This window comes from Sapajus apella, unplaced genomic scaffold (assembly GCF_009761245.1).
Source record: "Sapajus apella isolate SASKATOON/1434 unplaced genomic scaffold, GSC_monkey_1.0 scaffold40, whole genome shotgun sequence".
In the NCBI taxonomy this organism is placed as follows: domain Eukaryota; kingdom Metazoa; phylum Chordata; class Mammalia; order Primates; family Cebidae; genus Sapajus; species Sapajus apella.
Window position 1 is genome coordinate 7,083,105 of NW_022436980.1, and position 18,025 is coordinate 7,101,129.

Genomic DNA, 18,025 nt, shown 5'->3' on the forward strand with positions numbered 1-18,025 from the left:
GCAACATGGCAAAACCTTGTCTCTACAAAAACTGCAAAAATTAGCTGGGCATGGTGGCTCACGCCTGTAGTCCCAGCTAAGGAAGGGTGAGGTGGGAGGTTTGCTTGAGCCCAGAAGGTTAAGGCTGCAGTGAGCCATGTTCATGCCACTGTACTCCAGCTGGGCAACAGAGTAAGACTGAGTGAGTCTCAATAAAATGAAACTAAAAAAGATGGCCGGGTGCAGTGGCTCCTGCCTGTGATCTTAACATTTTGGGAGGCTGCAGTGGGCAGATCACCTAAGGTCGGGAGTTGGAGACCAGCCTGGCCAACATGGTGAAACCCCATCTCTACTAAAAGTACAAAAATTAGCCAGGCACAGTAGCACACATATGAAATCCTAGCTACTCAGGAGGCTGAGACAGGAGAATCGCTTGAACCTGGGAGGTAGAAGTTGCAGCGAGCTGAGATTGCGCCACTATACTCCAGACTGGGTGACAGAGTGAGATCCCCCGGCCACCCAAAAAAAAAAAAAAAAAAAGAGAGAGATTGCAACACGACAAAGAAAAGAAATCATTCAGAAAAATAATCTCTTTGAAATTGAAAATTTATTAGCAAAAACTGAAAAACTCAATAGAATAATGTGAAGATAAAGTTGATAAAATATCCCAGAAGTAGAACAAAAAGACTAAGAGATGAAAAAAAAAAGGTGAGAATATTACACAATCCATCCAATGGAAGGCTGACATCTCAATAACAGGAGTTGTAGAAGGTCAGGAAAGAGAAAATGAGGGGAGGAAATCATCAACTATATGACTCAAGAAAATTTCCAGAACTGTAGGCCTATGTTTCCAGATTAAAGAATCAAGAGTGATAAAAAGCCTCAGAATTCTCAATAGCAACACTGGAACCAAAAGACAACGAAGCAATGCCTTCAAAGTTCTAGCCAAACCATTTGCAAGCAAGAGAAAAGGTAGAATGAGAAATTTTCAGTTAGGTGAACCCTTAAAATATTTACCTCCAAATTCTCTTTCTCAGGAAGCTACTGTTGGATGTGCTCCATTAAAAGGAGGAAGTACACTAAGAAAGGATAACACAGGATATAGGAAACAGAAGACACAGACGATAGGAACCCAGGATGATAGCTGTGTACCAGGCATAGAGGGCCAGTGGACCTGACTGGAGCCATCAGAAGGGCTCATCAATGGAGTGCCTATGTGAATAAAGATTCTGAGAGGAGATTTGTAAGCAGAAAATTGGGGGATTAAATGCCTGTAAATACTAATAAAAATAATTGGCAATAGTGGTAAAACTACTAGTAAGATAATTATGGCACATTTCATACAGTTGACTCTTATGCAGCTATTAAGGGGGAGTGATTTATATATTGAGATGGAAGTATCTCCAAGATACATGGTTAACAGATAAAAGTAAAATAATGGTCAGTGTATATAATAGCTACCATTCCTATAAAAACAGCTTAATATTAGGCATTGAATTTTCTTCAGAAGGATCAATAAAAATGAAGTAGATGTATACATGCTGATACGGAAACATCTTCAGAATATATTACTAATTGAAAAAAGAGGATATACAGTGTATATTATAGACTCCTATTTTCTAACTAAATAAATAAAAGTGACTACATAATAAACATAATACCCTTGCTCAATAGGGACTGGCAGGGGTAGCTGCCTCTAGCCGGGGGATTTCTTCAATGATAGTAGGGTAAACATTCTCTCATAAGCAGAAGAGCAACTGATTCATACTGGGTCGAAGGTACTAAGCATAGAGTTACCTACCTGTTCAAGCATCACTATGGAGTCTCGGAGCACTCCCTTTAAACGATGGGCCTGATCTTTATTCGTTTGAGTATTTTCTGCTCTTGACACCATTTCAGAGGCTAACCTGAAAGAAAAATATCATCTTCAAAATCGAGCTTCTGGTCTTTTTTCCGTTTCCAGAAATCATCGGAGCCCCATAAACTTGCAAACAAAACACAAAATTAAACAAACAAAAAACAGGCTGTTTATGGCTACAGGACAGTTAGCAGACCATAAGCTCTGAAACTGAAATTAAATTTTCTGCATCTAAAGAAATATTGAAATAATGTGGTGAATACAGGTCAGGGGAAAAATACTTACTTTAAAGATTTCTCTTCTTGGAGGTGGAGACGGTAAAAGGATTGAGCAGCATGTTCTATCTTTGACAGCTTCAGAAACAGTGTCACATTCAACAAAACTAGTAACAACACACTAGGCAGAGCAAATTATAACTGGTTAATCCACACTTTTCCAGACCTAAGCATTGCTAATGCAGAATATACATGCAAAAGCTTTAAAAATGCATATTGTCTAGACAGTTTTCCAATTGTTGTTATTATTTAAATCAATTATCCCTATTTTATTATATGAAATAATTACTCAAGTATTAAGTGGAGATTGAGGGAAATGATGGAAGGAAATTAGAGTGACAATACAAGTCCTCGAATAATCCTAACTCACAGGTTTGGGTTGTTTTCGACATCTCCACCCTCTGCTAGGAATCCTAATCAGTGTTGATGTGAGACCACCAGCTTAGAAATCTACCAGATCAGCTTTTAGGATCTATTTTGGGTGCCTTTGGCTTAGGCAATTATATGCCCATAATGCTGCCTTTCAAAAAAGGAAATGAAGATCAATATGTAGCTGATCTCAGGTACAGCATGAGACCTCTTATTCCCAGTGGAAGCCAGCAAAAAAATAAAATTGCCATTCAGCAAAAATTATTCTAGTTCACCTTGGACAAAGGAAGTATCCAGTCCCAAATATACATTAATGGTGTCATATATAAAATGTTACATGCTAAATGAACTTAATGTAATGGTTTTCACAGTAGCCTTTTTTTTTTTTTTTTTTTTTTTTTTTTGAGACACAGTCTCACTCTGTCACCCAGGCTGTAGCGCAGTGGCACAATCTTGGCTCACTGCAACCTCCACCTCCCAGGTTCAAGCAATTCTCTGCCTCAGCCTCCCGAATAGCTGGGATTACAGACACCCACCACCACACTCAACTAATTTTTGTATTTTTAGTAGAGACGGGATTTCACCATCTTGGCCAAGCTGGTCTTGAACTCCTGACCTCGTAATCCACCTGCCTCAGCCTCTCAAAGTGCTGGGATTATAAGTGTGAGCCACGGCACCCAGCCTTCACAGCAGCCTTTCGAGTGAATGGTTACATACCTTATAAATATACATGCAAATATATAGGTGGCATCGTATCTCTCTACTTTTTCTATTAAAATATTAATTTGTACTCTCTCTTCCCGCCGCCCAAGATGCTGAAAGGAAAGGCCAAGGGGAAGAAGGTGGCTCCGGCCCCTGCTGTCGTGAAGAAGCAGGAGGCCAAGAAAGTGGTGAATCCACTATGTGAGAAAATTCCTAAAAATTCTGGCATTGGACAGGACATCCAGCCCAAAAGAGACCTCACCCGCTTTGCGAAATGGCCCCGCTGTATCAGGTTGCAGCGGCAGAGAGCCATCCTCTATAAGTGGCTGAAAGTGCCTCCTGCAATTAACCAGTTCGCCCAGGCCCTGGACCGCCAAACAGCTACTCAACTGCTTAAGCTGGCCCACAAGTATAGACCAGAGACAAAGCAAGAGAAGAAGCAGAGGCTGTTGGCCAGGGCTGAGAAGAAAGTGGCTAGCAAAGGGGACATCCCGACTAGCAGACCACCTGTCCTTCGAGCAGGAGTCAACACCATCACCACCTTGGTGGAGAACAAGAAAGCTCAGCTGGTCGTGACTGCCCATGACGTGGATCCCATTGAGCAGGTTGTCTTCTTGCCTGCCACGTGTCATAAAATGGGAGTCCCTTACTGCATTATCAAGGGGAAAGCAAGACTGGGACGTCTAGTTCACAGGAAGACCTGAACCACTGTGGCCTTCACACAGGCTAACTCGGAAGACAAAGGTGCTTTGGCTAAGCTGGTGGAAGCTATCTGCACCAACTACAATGACAGATATGATGAGATCCGCCGTCACTGGGGAGGCAATGTCCTGGGTCCCAAGTCTGTGGCTCGCATCGCCAAACTTGAAAAGGCAAAGGCTAAAGAACTTGCCACGAAACTAGGTTAACTGTATACTGTTTTCTGTAAATAAAAATAATTCAATCAAAAAAAATTAATTTGCCTTTGTTCACTTTTACCCATCAAGATTTTTTTTTTAAGAAGAAGATAGTAGCAAGAAAATCCAATCCATGAAATTATTATGGCATTGAAATAGTATAGAGATTAATATTCCAAATTTGAGTAAACATTTTCTATGAAGTAATGCAAAAGAATACTGATAATATTTGCTATTCAGAACTGTCATAGAAAACTGATTTAAGCAGGGCATATAAAATCTTCCATAAAACCCAAAGGAACAACGAACATCTTCTATGTTCTAAAATCTATAATTAGGAAAAAAAAAAGCTAATATTGAAGCTCCAATCCAAAAAATTATCACCTAGAATATATCACTAAGTCACAACCAATTCAATTAAATCTAACAGAGTGCCTCAAGATACATATAGAGCCATGTAAATATTAATATTCTAAATACGACTGGCTGAGTGGATTCAGACACTGTCCCAGTATTTTTCACCATGTAATGCTTATATCACTTGCATCAGAATAACCTTGGGTATATGTTTTAAAATACTGATTCCTGATGCCTACGCAAGAACTACCGAATCAATCTCTCAGACAAGGGTCAAGAAATCTGCATTTTAGCAAGCACCCTAAGCAATTCTCAGGTACAGCAGAGTTACGTAAGAACCATATGTCTAATCACATAGAGTGAAATAGTGTTAATTGGATTTCCCCAGCATGTATATGTAAATATTTCCTTTAAATTTATGAAACTGTCCATAAAAACCTATGACTGTAGAAATTAATCAGATTATCTAATAAAAACATTTGTTGAATGAGTGCTTTGTATTTTCTCAAATTTAACAGTTCTTCTGAAAAATCATACATAAAGCTGTAATCCTGAAACCTATAAAATTGCTACTTTTGTAGGCCAGCATTAGTCAAATAATGGCAATTTCTATACAATAATGTACAAATACATTCAAATTCTTTTGGAAACTAAAGATAAATGCAGACACAAGCAAAATAAGCATTCACAACAAATACTTACAAAATACTCATCACCACAATAATAGTGATGTTATAGTTTTCCATTTCCTCTTTCTTTTCTGTAGGTCACAAGAAAAAGGCTGCATTAGAATGAGAATTGTGATTACAACTGACAAAAATTTAATACTCATTTGAAAAGAACTGAAAAAGAAATTTTAAAAGTTATTTGTAAGGACAAGGTGATTTGGGGTAAATTTCCTGCACCCCTTTTTTAAATTTCTGACATCCTGAGTAACATGAAACAAATCTACAAAGAGAAAACTTATGGCAGTCCTTAAAATTTGTCCTATATTGCAAATCACTTTACTCTGCAATTAAATAAGCAATTCAATACAACATGCTTGATAGCTAACTAGCTAATATCAATAAGCAAATATCTCTGCAAATAATATTTAACTGGGCTTACATAAAATGCTTCCCTCCTTAAAAACAAAACATTGTAACCTACTATTATCCAAACTTTTAAATTTCAAAATTAAAGAGCCATTAATCTTAAATAGTAGATAAACATATTCCCGCTAAGATACAAGCCTCAACAGAAGATCTGATAATGTAAAAGGATGAGAAGTTATGACAGGTTTATACCTCTGAAAGGAAGGGAGTAACAGCTATTAAATGGAAGATGTGTTCAAAATTGAGAATGGAGATAATCAAAGTCAAATTTTATCTTGCAATTTTGCTGGGCTGGCCCTGACAGTATATAAGGATTGAGAGAGCAGTACACTCAAACATAGAAATAGAATGTTTATAAATGCTAGGCAGCAAATAAATGAGGAAAGTGGTTCTGAAGTTGGCAGAGTGGTGATTGTGGTGGGAGCTGTGGCAAACTGGGGCACATTCAATCTAACAAGGCAGCTACTACTATGCTCCAACCAACTGCACCCATGAAGGGATTTGGGTGCTGGGCTGTCAGATCTGAGTTTTTATATAAAAAGGTCCACTTTTAGCCAGGCATGGTGGTGCTAAGCTACTGGGGAGGCTGAGGAAGGAGGTTTGCTTGAGCCCAGGAGCTCGAGGTTAAAGTGAGCCATGATTGTGCCACTTACAACATGGGCAACAGCAAGACCCTAACTTAAAAAATAAATAAATAAATAAATAAATAAATAAATAAATAAAAAACATTTAATGTCCAATTTTTAAAATGCTACGTGGGCCAAAATAAATATGTCAGTTATATGCTTGCCATTTTGCAACTGCTCCTTTATACTTAGATATTAGTTATCTTTAAGGAACACAGAGTTTGAGAAACATTATTAATATAAGAGGAAGGAAAAGGAGACCTCCTGACATATCTTACAAACAAGAGGCACATTCTGCTTCATATAACTAAAGTAAAAACCTTTCATCTCTGTTTACAGGTGACAACTACCTGGAATATCGTCTTTGGCACCTAAGCCCACATCTCCAGAGGAATGCTGAGAAGAAAGTTTAGGAACCGTTTCTGCTGTTCGGTTGAATGTTCGCCTTCTCCTTCGTAGGCCAGTAAGTTTCCCAGGGTCTTCAAAGGCCTGATTTAATATAGATTCTTCAATTAACAAATCTGATTCTAAGAAAAAAAAAGAATATTTAAATACTGGGGAAAGCTCCTCAACTGTAAGATACAAGGTTTTTTGGTGGTTATTTTTGTTCATTTGTTTAAGCCTTGATAATTTTCTTTAACAAATTCCTTAGGTTCTTATGGCCTAGATTCCAATTTTACACTTAATGAAAAGCTTTAGAGAGCACAATGACCCCATAAAGAGGTTTCATTATTCCAGGAAGAATGTGTATTAATAAATGATAGGATCATCAGAGCAAATTTGCCATGTGCTATGTTATTAATGCATATTAATGTAATGACTTCAGTTATGGAAACAACAGGCTACCCACTTACACTAGATCATTAGAAAGATTTCCAAAACAGATTATGGTACTTGTCAACCTTACAGGAAGGAGTAGCATATGCTAGTCCTAATTTTCAGTGAGGGTTTGCAAGAAAGGAAACGCTAGCGAAGAAAATCTGCAAACAACCTAAAAACCTCATTTTTGTCATTTGTTTCAACTTTTTCCTCTGCCAGATTTTTTTTTACTAGAAACTTATTCAGTGGCCAAACTAATATTTGAGTCATTTTCTCTGCTCTTGATGAATAATTTAATAATGAAATAGACAAGGAAGAAAGTCAAGGAAATTATCACCAAACTAGATGATAAGCCTTAAATTACCTTGAGTTGACTGACCACCAGCTTTTCTTCAACTAAACTTAAATTATGCTCATGTATGTGTCTGTGTGTATATATACACACACATACTTATATATACACACACATACTTATATATACACACATATGTGTGTGTATATATATTTATCGATGTATACGTTAAGAAATATCCAAACAGAACCACTGTATCGTTTTCCCCAGTCAGCCTCTGGTACCCACCTCCACCAAATCCATACATGTACGTACTACCATTGCCAAGTTGGCCTGCATAAACCCAGGAAAGCTACATCTGATAAGGGAGGTGGCCCCAAGAACTCCCCAGAGCGTAGACAGCACAGGTGTATATCTATGATCACGTTACACAGTCAGCCTCCTTAGTTCCTTGCAGAGGCAAAGGGAAATGACAGCTCTTAACTGTGTGATCTTGATCAAAGTCAACCTCTCTGTCTTTCATTTTCCTCTTCTAGTAAAATGAAAAATAATAATTGTACCTACATGCCAGAGTTGTTCTGAGTATGAAATGAGTTAATATTTGTAAAGCACATAGAACTTTATTATATATGTCTGACATATAATAAGCATTATATATGGCCTGGCGCGGTGGCTCATGCCTGTAATCCCAGCACTTTGGGAGGCCGAGGTGGGTGGATCACTTGAGGTCAAGAGTTCGAAACCAGCCTGGCCAATATGGCGAAACCCCATCTCTACCTAAAATAAAAAATTAGCTGGGTGTGCTGGTGCATGCCTGTAGTCCCAGCTACTCGAGAGGTTGAGGCAGGAGAATTGCTTGAACCTGGGAGGTAGAGGTTGCAGTGAGCAGAGATCGCACCACTGCACTCCAGCCTGGATGACAAAGGGAGGCTCTGTCTCTAAATAAACAAATAAATAAATAAGCATTATATAAGTGTTTGTTTGACCAATGAAAATTAAGAGTTTTGAAATTCCTTAAGCGGCAGAGCAAGTGGAACAGTGGGAACCACTTTAGCAGGAGTCGTCCCAGCATCATTGACCAGTTTCCTGCTATGAATCCAAATGAAAAGTCAACCTATTTTGTTAATAAATGCCATCTTTACAAAAATAGATAAATAAAAAAATTTACCAACCGAGCTGTTTAAAATAGTCTTCCAAAGAACTCCAAGAACTCTTCTCAATTAAAGATTTGACAAGGCCCCATGGTTGTTTTCTGTATTTCAAGTCTGTGGAAACTCTAACAGAATAAGAAGGAAAGAATATTTATTTAAAGAGCAGACTTTAGTTATATTCATGTTATAATTAAATGTAAAATTGTATTCAGTGGAAGGTCAAAAGGATTCAAAGTCATTAATATTATAAAACAAAATGTGTTCATTGATAACTTTTATGTAAAAAATTAATATGTGCTGCTAATAATTTCATCACATTTTCCTCCTAAATACTTGCCATTTTACTTATTTCCTTTCTCAAGCCCTGAATTTTCCTTATCTAAATAGAATAGCAATAAAGGCTCAAAATAAATACTAAATTTTCTAAATTTCTTGTATAAAAAGTCTCTAGTGGTCATACACTAGGTGAAAGCAACTACATTAACCCCACTTGGCCACAAACATGATGGCGCACCCCTCTCTCTAATGCACCAATATTTCTCATTTCCTGCTGCAGCAGAGCCAATTGCTGCCCACTGTGCACTCCCCCAAAACTCTCAGCCCCTTTGCCATTAAACAAGGTCACAAGACTGCTTCTGGACAATGGATTATGAACACAATCCTACAGCTTTCTCTTCCTGGGGCAACTGAAACGACACATATTCTGGATCATGAAGCTCTGGATGTCAAAGCCTTCGTCAAGCGGGGGCCTTAGCTGAGAAGCCCCACTTCTCTGCTCACCACTGTTGGAAATATAATTTAAGCAAGAAATAAAATTGTTGTGTAAAGCTGCTACTAAGAATTCAGGATGAATAAATGATCAGGACATAATCTGGCCTATCCTAACACACTCGTTTACCGCAGCTCACCTGAGCCTGCACTTCTGTTTTGAAGACCGGATGATACAGTATCTGTTCACGGTGTAGAAGTAATCGTGGTAGGGGACATCATGTGTCAGTACTTCTGAATCTACCAAATAAAATTGTGCTTCCCGACTTTCTTTATACAGTGTCTGCCAAAATAAGATTAAAAAATGTTTGTATGTGTATGGTTAATATATGAATCTTCTTGCCAATTTAGAACATACATACCAGGATTCCTTCTCAAAAATTACAAAAGACATGAGAAACCTATATACGAAGCTAGAAAAGCCTACATGTTGACTCTGTTGTCTATAAATTGAGAAAAAGAGGGCCAGGTATGGCGGCTCCTGCCTGTAATCCCAGCGCTTTGGGTGGCGGAAGTGGGAGAATCACTTGAGGTCAGGAATTCAAGACCAGCCTGGCCAATATAAAAATGGCCAGCCTCGGCCGGGCGCGGTGGCTCAAGCCTGTAATCCCAGCACTGTGGGAGGCCGAGGCGGGTGGATCACGAGGTCAAGAGATCGAGACCATCCTGGTTAACATGGTGAAACTCCGTCTCTACTAAAAATACAAAAAAATTAGCTGGGCATGGTGGTGCGTGCCTGTAATCCCAGCTACTCAGGAGGCTGAGGCAGGAGAATTGCCTGAACCCGGGAGGCGGAGGTTGTGGTGAGCCGAGATCGCGCCATTGCACTCCAGCCTGGGTAACAAGAGGGAAACTCCGTCTCAAAAAAAAAAAAAAAAAAAGGCCAGCCTCTACCAAAAAAAAAAAACTTTAATAAAAAATCAGGCCAGACACAGTGGCTCACGCCTGTAATCCTAGCACTTTGGGAAGCCGATTTGGGTGGATCACTTGTGGCCAGGAGTTCAAGACCAGCCTGGCCAACATGGCAAAACTCCATCTCTACTAAAAATACAAAAATTAGCTGGGTGTGGTGGCGCATGCCTGTAGTCCCAGCTACTCAGGGGAGGCTGAGGCAAGAGAATCACTTGAACCCAGGAGACAGATTTCAGTGAGCCGAGATCGCCCCACTGTGCTCCAGCCTGGGAGACACAGCAAGACTCTGTCTCAAAACAAAACAAAATTAGCTGGGCTTGATGGCACATGCCTGTAGTCCCAGCTATTTGAGAGAATGAAGTGGGAAGACCACTTTAGCCCAGGAGTTTGAGGCTGCAGTGAACTATGGTTGCACCACTGCACTCCAGCCTGAGCAATGGAGTGAGACCATGTCTCTTAAAGAGAGGCAGACAGGGACTTACAGAATCTGTATTTGCTGCCTCTCTGTTGTTTATTTCATTGTCAAATTAATTTTTTCTTTTGGGCATGAGGACAAACCATATAATCTCTTAGGTGTATTATAAGTTTATAGAGTTTTATGTGTTCCTGTTAGCTGAACAATTCAAAAATCAATTGAATGAAGTAAGGACCCCACCTCAAAATTAATCAAAGCTCAACAAAACCACCTTTCACCAAAAAAGTCAAAGAGGGCAGTAACCAAACAACACACTGCTTTTCCTAAACAGGATTTTAAATGGTCATTGGCCAAACCTTTCTTATTTTAACCATAACTTTTCTACCTATCCTCTAAGGTAGGGCAGAGAAGGGGGGCAGGTTTCCAAAGTTTTCAAAGACTACTCAATACCAAAATACCAAACTTTTCTTAAGTTTGACAATCTTTTAATAATTTTTTGGCCAGGTGTGGTGGCTCACGGCTATAATCTCAGCACTTTGGGAGGCCAAGGCAGGCGGATCACAAGTTCAAGAGATCAAGACCATCCTGGCCAACATAGTGAAATCTCGTCTCTACTAAAAATACAAAAATTAGCTGGGCATGGTGGCATGCACCTGTAGTCCCAGCTACTCAGGAGGACGAGGCAGGAGAACTGCTTGAACCCCAGAGGTGGAGGTTGCAGTGAGCTGAGATTGCACCACTGCACTCCAGCCTGGGCAATAGAGCAAGATTCCATGTCAAAAAATAATAATAATTTTTTAAAGGTATGGAAATACATTCTTTTTAATGCTAATAGACAAAACCACAAGAATACAACAGGTTCAGATGTTAAGAGATGTTTTCAGACTACCTGCAAATCAGATACTGCAACACAAATTGATTCAAATTCACACTCCACTGTATGACAGTACCACTCTGGTCACAGAAGTGGAGCATTAAATGGCTCGTACAGTATTTAATGTCAAAAACTCAATCTCTTCCCATGTGTCAAAGCAGGAACCTAGTTATTTGGCCCTAACTCTTGACACAATTCTGTAAACTAAATTTCAGTAGTGTTCCCCTTCCTTCCATCCTTCCTTCCTTCTTTCCTTCCTTCCTTCCTTAGTTTCTTCCTTCTTTCCTTCCTCCCTCCCCCCTCCTCCCTTTTCCCTTCCTTGCTTTCTTCCCTTTCTTCCCTCTCTTTTTCTTTCTTTCTTTCTTTCTTTCTCTTTCTTTCTTTTTCCTTCCTTCCTTTCTTTCTTTCTATCTTTCTTTCCCTTCCTTCCTTCCTTCCTTCCCCTCCTTCCTTCCTTTCTTCCTTCCTTCCTTCTTTCTTTCTTTTCTTTCTTTCTTTCTCTCTCTCTCTCTCTCTCTCTCTCTCTCTCTCTCTGTCTCTCTCTCTCTCTTCTTTCTTCTTTTCTTCTTTTTGACAGGGTCTAGCTCTGTTGCCTAGGCTGGAGTACAGTGGCTAGATCATAGCTCACTGTAACCTCAAACTCCTGGGCTCAAGTGATCCTCCTGCCTCAGCCTCCCAAGTAGGTAGGACTACAGGCACACACCACCATGCCTGGTTAATTTTATTCTTTGTAAAGACAAAGTGCCACTGTGTTGCGCAGTCTGATCTCAAACTCCTGGTCTCAAGTGATCCTCCCATCTGGGCCTCTCAAAGTGCTAGTATTTCAGGGATGAGCCACCACAACTGGCCTGGTATTCTTTTAAAAAAATCTTTTATAATGAAACATTCTGAACACGTGAAAGAGTAGAAATGAAGCAACACTAACTTCCGCCCCGTTTTGCTTCCTTTGTCCTCCCTCCATATTCCCTGCCTCTACCACCATGCTCTGCCTGGCTAGATGACTTTTAAAGGAAATCTTAGACATCAACGTCATGTCATCTGTAAATACTTCCCTATATCGCTTTATAGATTCTTCCATATATCTCTTTTAAAATAAATATTATTTTATTTAAAACACAGCTGTAATACCATTACTATACATAAAAAAAGGATCAATTCCTGAAATCTCATAAATACTTTTTAACAGTTGGTTTGTTTGAATTAGGAGTGGGTTGATATGACTCACATGCCTTTTAATTTTCTTTTAACCTGTGAACTCTTTTAACCTCCCTTTTTTCCTGCCATTTGTTTATTGAAATTGTCTTATAAAGTGCCAAACTAGAAGAGGCATCTTTTCTCTTTCCCCACACATGACTCTTCTGGACTCTGACATAGCAGACGTACCTGCTTTTCAGTGGCAGCGGTGCATTTTCCAGTAAGTGGATTATTAAGGATTACAGTGTAGGTCATGGTTCTCAGCTGATCACCTCCAAGTTCTGCAGTCCAAGGGGTTGATACTACATCTAACCACAGCAAACACAAAATGAGTTAGCTCTAGAAATTTGAACAGTATGACTTTAAATGAAATCAAAGGAGTTTTTGAATTATTAAAATGTATATTTTTGACTAGTGCTAACTTCCTTATAACTGCGTGTTGTAAGTTTAACATTAAAGAAAAGAGAGATTAAGTGTTAAGCACTCTCCTTAAATATGGCATATTCCCCATCTCTGATCCATTTCTTTCTAAATTGTTTATTAATATCCTTTTCCCTTTCATTAGATGATAAAATTAAAACTTGTTTCATCTGTAAGCTTCTTTTTAAAGTCCACAGTATCTGTGAAGAGAAGTAACAATGCCAGCCTTATCAGAGACAGAACAACACTTCAATATTCCCATCCTTGAGGACAAAACTTTAAAAGATATTTGTCATTATGAAACAATATAATCTTGACATCAACTTACGTAGAAATTATGTCAATGTTATGAAAAATCATGTAATGTCAGTGGCTTGTCTGCTCAAATCTTCCATCAAGGTAAGAAAATGGAACATAAATGATTATATAAGCTGTATTAAGAAAACTCTAAGATCATATCTCTATGTTTATGGCAAGATCTGATAAAAATTCTCTTTTATTTGCTTAGGGACAATATAGTGATTAAATACACACTTGAACAGAAATATAGTTCTAGAACACAGTGAAGGCCATTCCATGGAAGCCAAAAATTTGAAAAAGTATAAACAAAAGCATTAAAAACTCTATTCAGGGCCGGGCGCGGTGGCTCAAGCCTGTAATCCCAGCACTTTGGGAGGCCGAGGCGGGTGGATCATGAGGTCAACAGATCGAGACCATCCTGGTCAACGTGGTGAAACCCCGTCTCTACTAAAACTACAAAAAATTAGCTGGGCATGGTGGCGCGTGCCTGTAATCCCAGCTACTCAGGAGGCTGAGGCAGGAGAATTGCCCGAACCCAGGAGGCGGAGGTTGCGGTGAGCCAAGATCGCGCCATTGCACTCCAGCCTGGGTATCAAGAGCGAAACTCCGTCTAAAAAAAAAAAAACTCTATTCAGGCTGGGCGCAGTGGCTCATGCCTGTAATCCTAGCACTTTGGGAGGCCGAGGTGGATGGATCACTTGAGGTCAGGAGTTCAAGACCAGGCTGGCCATCATGGTGAAGCCCCATCTTTAAAAAAACAAAACAAAATTCTATTAAAGACATGACTATATCACTTAATGCCCTAGCACAAATTGAGTGGGGCAAGTACCAGTATGTTTGACTGCTATTCCCCAACATCCTAAAGCATAGGAGCCTTCATCTAGCCCCATTATACTCATCAAAGGAAGGAAGTGAGGCTTTAGAATACAGCCAATTTTACTCTGCTTCTTTTACACTGCTAGATCTGAGGATATGATGAGGGATCCTGAAATTCCCTTTTGAGTGTCTGGCAAAATCTTATAACTAAATTTAAAAGGCACAATCATAAACCATGGAGTCTATCATCCAGGATTTGCTGTAAAATAATTTATTTAGGTATATATAAAAGAAGATATACAACTAATTCTAAACTACTTTTCAGAAGGTTACTTTGGTCACATGTCAGCCTGTTTCAGGAAAATTATACAAACAATCCACTGTTAATCAGAAATAGAGTTTAAAGATGTCATTTAATTCTGCTGTTAAAACTGCATGCTACTCAATGAAGCAACTGTCAACAAGGATAAAAGAAAAGTATTTGTCTTCCTATGAATGTTACCCTTGTATTTTCTTCAATGTTATCAATAAGGTCTACTTACTGAGTATTGCTTACTGGAACATCACCTAATTAACATCATCTTGGAATTGTCAATCCTCCAATACCTAAGTGAACCTTATCATAATGTAAAAAAACCTTGAATGAATGGTAAGAAAAATAGCTACAGTACACAGAAGGACATATAGCCATTTTGATATATTGATCCAAAATAATAAAGGGGAGGAATTGCAGAATTTTAAGAATCCTTTGATCTAATAAAGTTTTAAAACTGGTGAACCTTCATGTTCATTAGGATAGCTATTATAAATAATAAGTGTTGGAAGGATGTGGAGAAATGGGAAGCTTTGTGCATCGCTTATAGAAATGTAAAACCATACAGTCGCTGTGGAAAATAGTATGGCCACTCCCCAAAAATTTAACGATTGAATTACTATATGATGCAGCAATTCCACTTCTAGGTTTATACTCAAAAGAACTGGAAGCAGAGACTTGAATAGACAGTTTTACGTCAATATTCATGTTGGCATTATTTACAATAGCTAACATGTGTCAACACCCCAAATGTCATGAATGGATGAATGGATAAACAAAATGTGGTACATACATGCAATGCAATATTATTCAGCCTTAAAAAAGGGAATAAAATTCTGATACATGCCACAACATGGATGAACCTTGAAGGCATTATGCTAAGTGTATTAAGCCTGTCACAGAAGGACAAACATTGTATTATTCCACTTATGCAAAGCACCTAGAGTAGTCAAATTCACAGACACAGAAAATAAAATGATCATCAAGAATTGGAAGAAATGGAGAGTTACTGTTTAATAGGTAGAGCATTTCTGTTTGGAAAGATGAAAAAGTTCTGAAGATGGATGATGGCAATGGTTGCCCAGTAATGTGAACATACTTAATGCCACTGAACTGTCCACTTAAAAATGGCTAAATGGTAAATTTTATCTTATGTATGTTTTGCCATAATTTAAAAATTGATTAATCTAGGTAAGTGGATATGGATGTTATTACACTACTCATGCATTTTTTCTGAAGCTTTACATATTTTTAAATGTAAAATGTTGGGTAAAAAGATTTAAAACTGAGCTTTAATTAAAAATAGTGTAAGGGGGGGTTGGGTCAAGATGGTGAACTAGAAGCTGCTCGTGTGTGCTGCTCTCACAGACAGGAAACAAAAGGGCTGGTGAACACTGACCCTACTAGCTAATCATCTGAGAAACCATGTCAGAATCCATCCAGGCAGCAAGGGGACACAGAGGGCAGAGAGGAGCAAAGCTGGGCAGCAGCCCATCTGGGATCAGCACGGAGCCAGGAAAAGCTCCTCAATATGGGAAAGGATGAGTGAGAGCTCCCTGGGGGATTGTACACAGCGACCCATGCAAGACTGGTAATGGGAGCATTCTCTAGTTCCCCGGGCCCCACTGCACACTTCTAAACTGCAGCAGAGAGCCACAGTTTCTGCGGCAACAACTCTCAAGTCCATGGGGACTTCTATAGGCCTTGGACCCTGGAACAGAATGACACCAGTACCATATCCCCAGTAAAGGCTACGGTCCTGCCTGGGAGCAGAAAGATTGCTCACTCCGCCGTGCCAGACAAGACTTGGTGCTAGCCTTCAGCCCAACAGTCCCACTTCTGCCTGAACTCAGCTGGCAGCCACAGCTCCTGTTGCCCCAGGAAACACCCTGACAGCAGGGTAGGTGACTCCCACTCACCCCTGCTACTGGTAGCTAGACAGGCCATGCCTGCTAGAGTGTCCAGCCCAGTGGTCTCACTTCTGCCTCAACTATGTGGGCAGGCACAACCCTGCGTTCCCCTCGGAAGTGCTCAGAGAGCAGAATAGGTGACCACATCCAGTCCCACAGCTCCTAGCCAAGCAGGAAGTGCAGGCTTGAGTGATGCCTAAGAAGAGAAAAGCCTCACTCTCAGATCACTGAGAGAGGTGAGATGCCTGGGTTTGTAAGCCAGTGGAGGGCAGAGTGTAATTCTTGCTGCAGAGTTGACGTGGCAAGCATATGGCCTGTCTGCCAACCATTGCCCCTGCTTAAACCAGTCCTGTGGTCCAGACACCCAACAAAAGAAACACAGGCACAGAGCCAGTCGAAGGGGGCTCTTCCAAGACCCAAGAGCTGACTACGGGAGAGGGTCATCACTCTCCCTTCTCACCCCAGAGCACTACTGACAGCCATGACAAAGCTCAAGTAAGTCATGCGGCAGAGTTAAGAGCCTATCTGCCACCTAATACTCTTAAACACTACCTATTGGATCGCAGCCCACAACACAACACCAACATATTTAGCCAGTATACAGCACCTGTGAAAACAAAGGTAACCCTAGTGAAAAAAAAGGGCTCCCACCAATGCCCCTGCCCCAGCCAATGCACAAGCACCCCACCATGCCATCATGGCTGCTGGCATTCATGAGCAAGCACAGATCCCACTGCCACCACCCTAATGAAGTGCTTTTGCCAGCACTCCCCATTGGAGTACGTGGCCCGTGGGACCAGGAACACCTCCACACCTCCAGTGCAACGGATATCTAACCTCGAAGGGCCAGAGAACAAAGCTGGGGGCACACAAAACCATGTCCTCTAACTCTACCCCCCCCAGAGGGGGGTATGCCATACAGTCCAGGAGTTCTGAGTTGAGCCTGGGCCCCCTGAAATCTTCCAGAAGTGAGGCCAGTCAACTGAACTCACCTTATTCCACAATCAAACTCCCATGGGCATCAAAGAAGATAAAAGCAAAAAAACCCATCCAAAAGACAGCAGCTTCAAAGATTAAAAGAACATCAGTCCATACAGGTGAGAAAGAACCAGTGCAAGAACTCTGGCAACTCAAAAAGCTGGAGTGTCTTCTTACCTCCACACAGTTATACTAGTTCCCCAGCAGTGGTTTTTAACCTGGCTGAAATAGAATTCAGAATAGAGATAGCAATGAAAATCATCCAAATTCAGGAGAAACTCGAAACCTAATCCAAGAAATCTAAAGAATATAATAAAATGATACAGGAGCTGAAAGGCAAAGGCCATTTTAAGAAAGAATCAAACTGATCTGATAGCACTGAGAAACTCACTGTAAGAATTTCATAATATAATTGCAAGTATTAACAGTGGAAAAGAACAAGCTGAGAAAAGAATCTCACAGGTTGAGGGCTGGTTTTCCAAATTAACTGAAACAAAAATAAAGAGAAAAGGATAAAAAAGAATGAACAAACCTCTGATAAATATGGGATTATGTAAAGAGATTAAATCTATGCCTCACTGGCATCCCTGAAAGACAGGGCTAGAAAACAAGCAACTTGGAAAATATCTGTACCCAACAACAGCCAAGCTGAGTGCCAAGTTGAGACTGCAATTCCATTCATTATAGCGAAAAAAAAAAAAAGTAAA

General features: G+C 39.9%; 1 protein-coding gene across 3 annotated transcripts in view; it reads right to left on the minus strand.

Moving 5' to 3' along the window:
* The window catches only part of GRAMD1C (GRAM domain containing 1C), a 100,495-nt gene that overhangs the window by 4,568 nt on the left and 77,902 nt on the right, over positions 1-18,025 (minus strand). For all 3 annotated transcript variants that reach the window (XM_032299019.1, XM_032299020.1, XM_032299021.1), the window contains 7 exons: positions 12,771-12,889; positions 9,327-9,469; positions 8,440-8,543; positions 6,507-6,683; positions 5,139-5,196; positions 2,123-2,233; positions 1,781-1,886 (listed from right to left, as the gene is read on the minus strand). In XM_032299019.1, the coding sequence (XP_032154910.1) occupies positions 1,781-1,886; positions 2,123-2,233; positions 5,139-5,196; positions 6,507-6,683; positions 8,440-8,543; positions 9,327-9,469; positions 12,771-12,889 (818 nt within the window). The remainder of the gene's footprint in view (positions 1-1,780; positions 1,887-2,122; positions 2,234-5,138; positions 5,197-6,506; positions 6,684-8,439; positions 8,544-9,326; positions 9,470-12,770; positions 12,890-18,025) is intronic.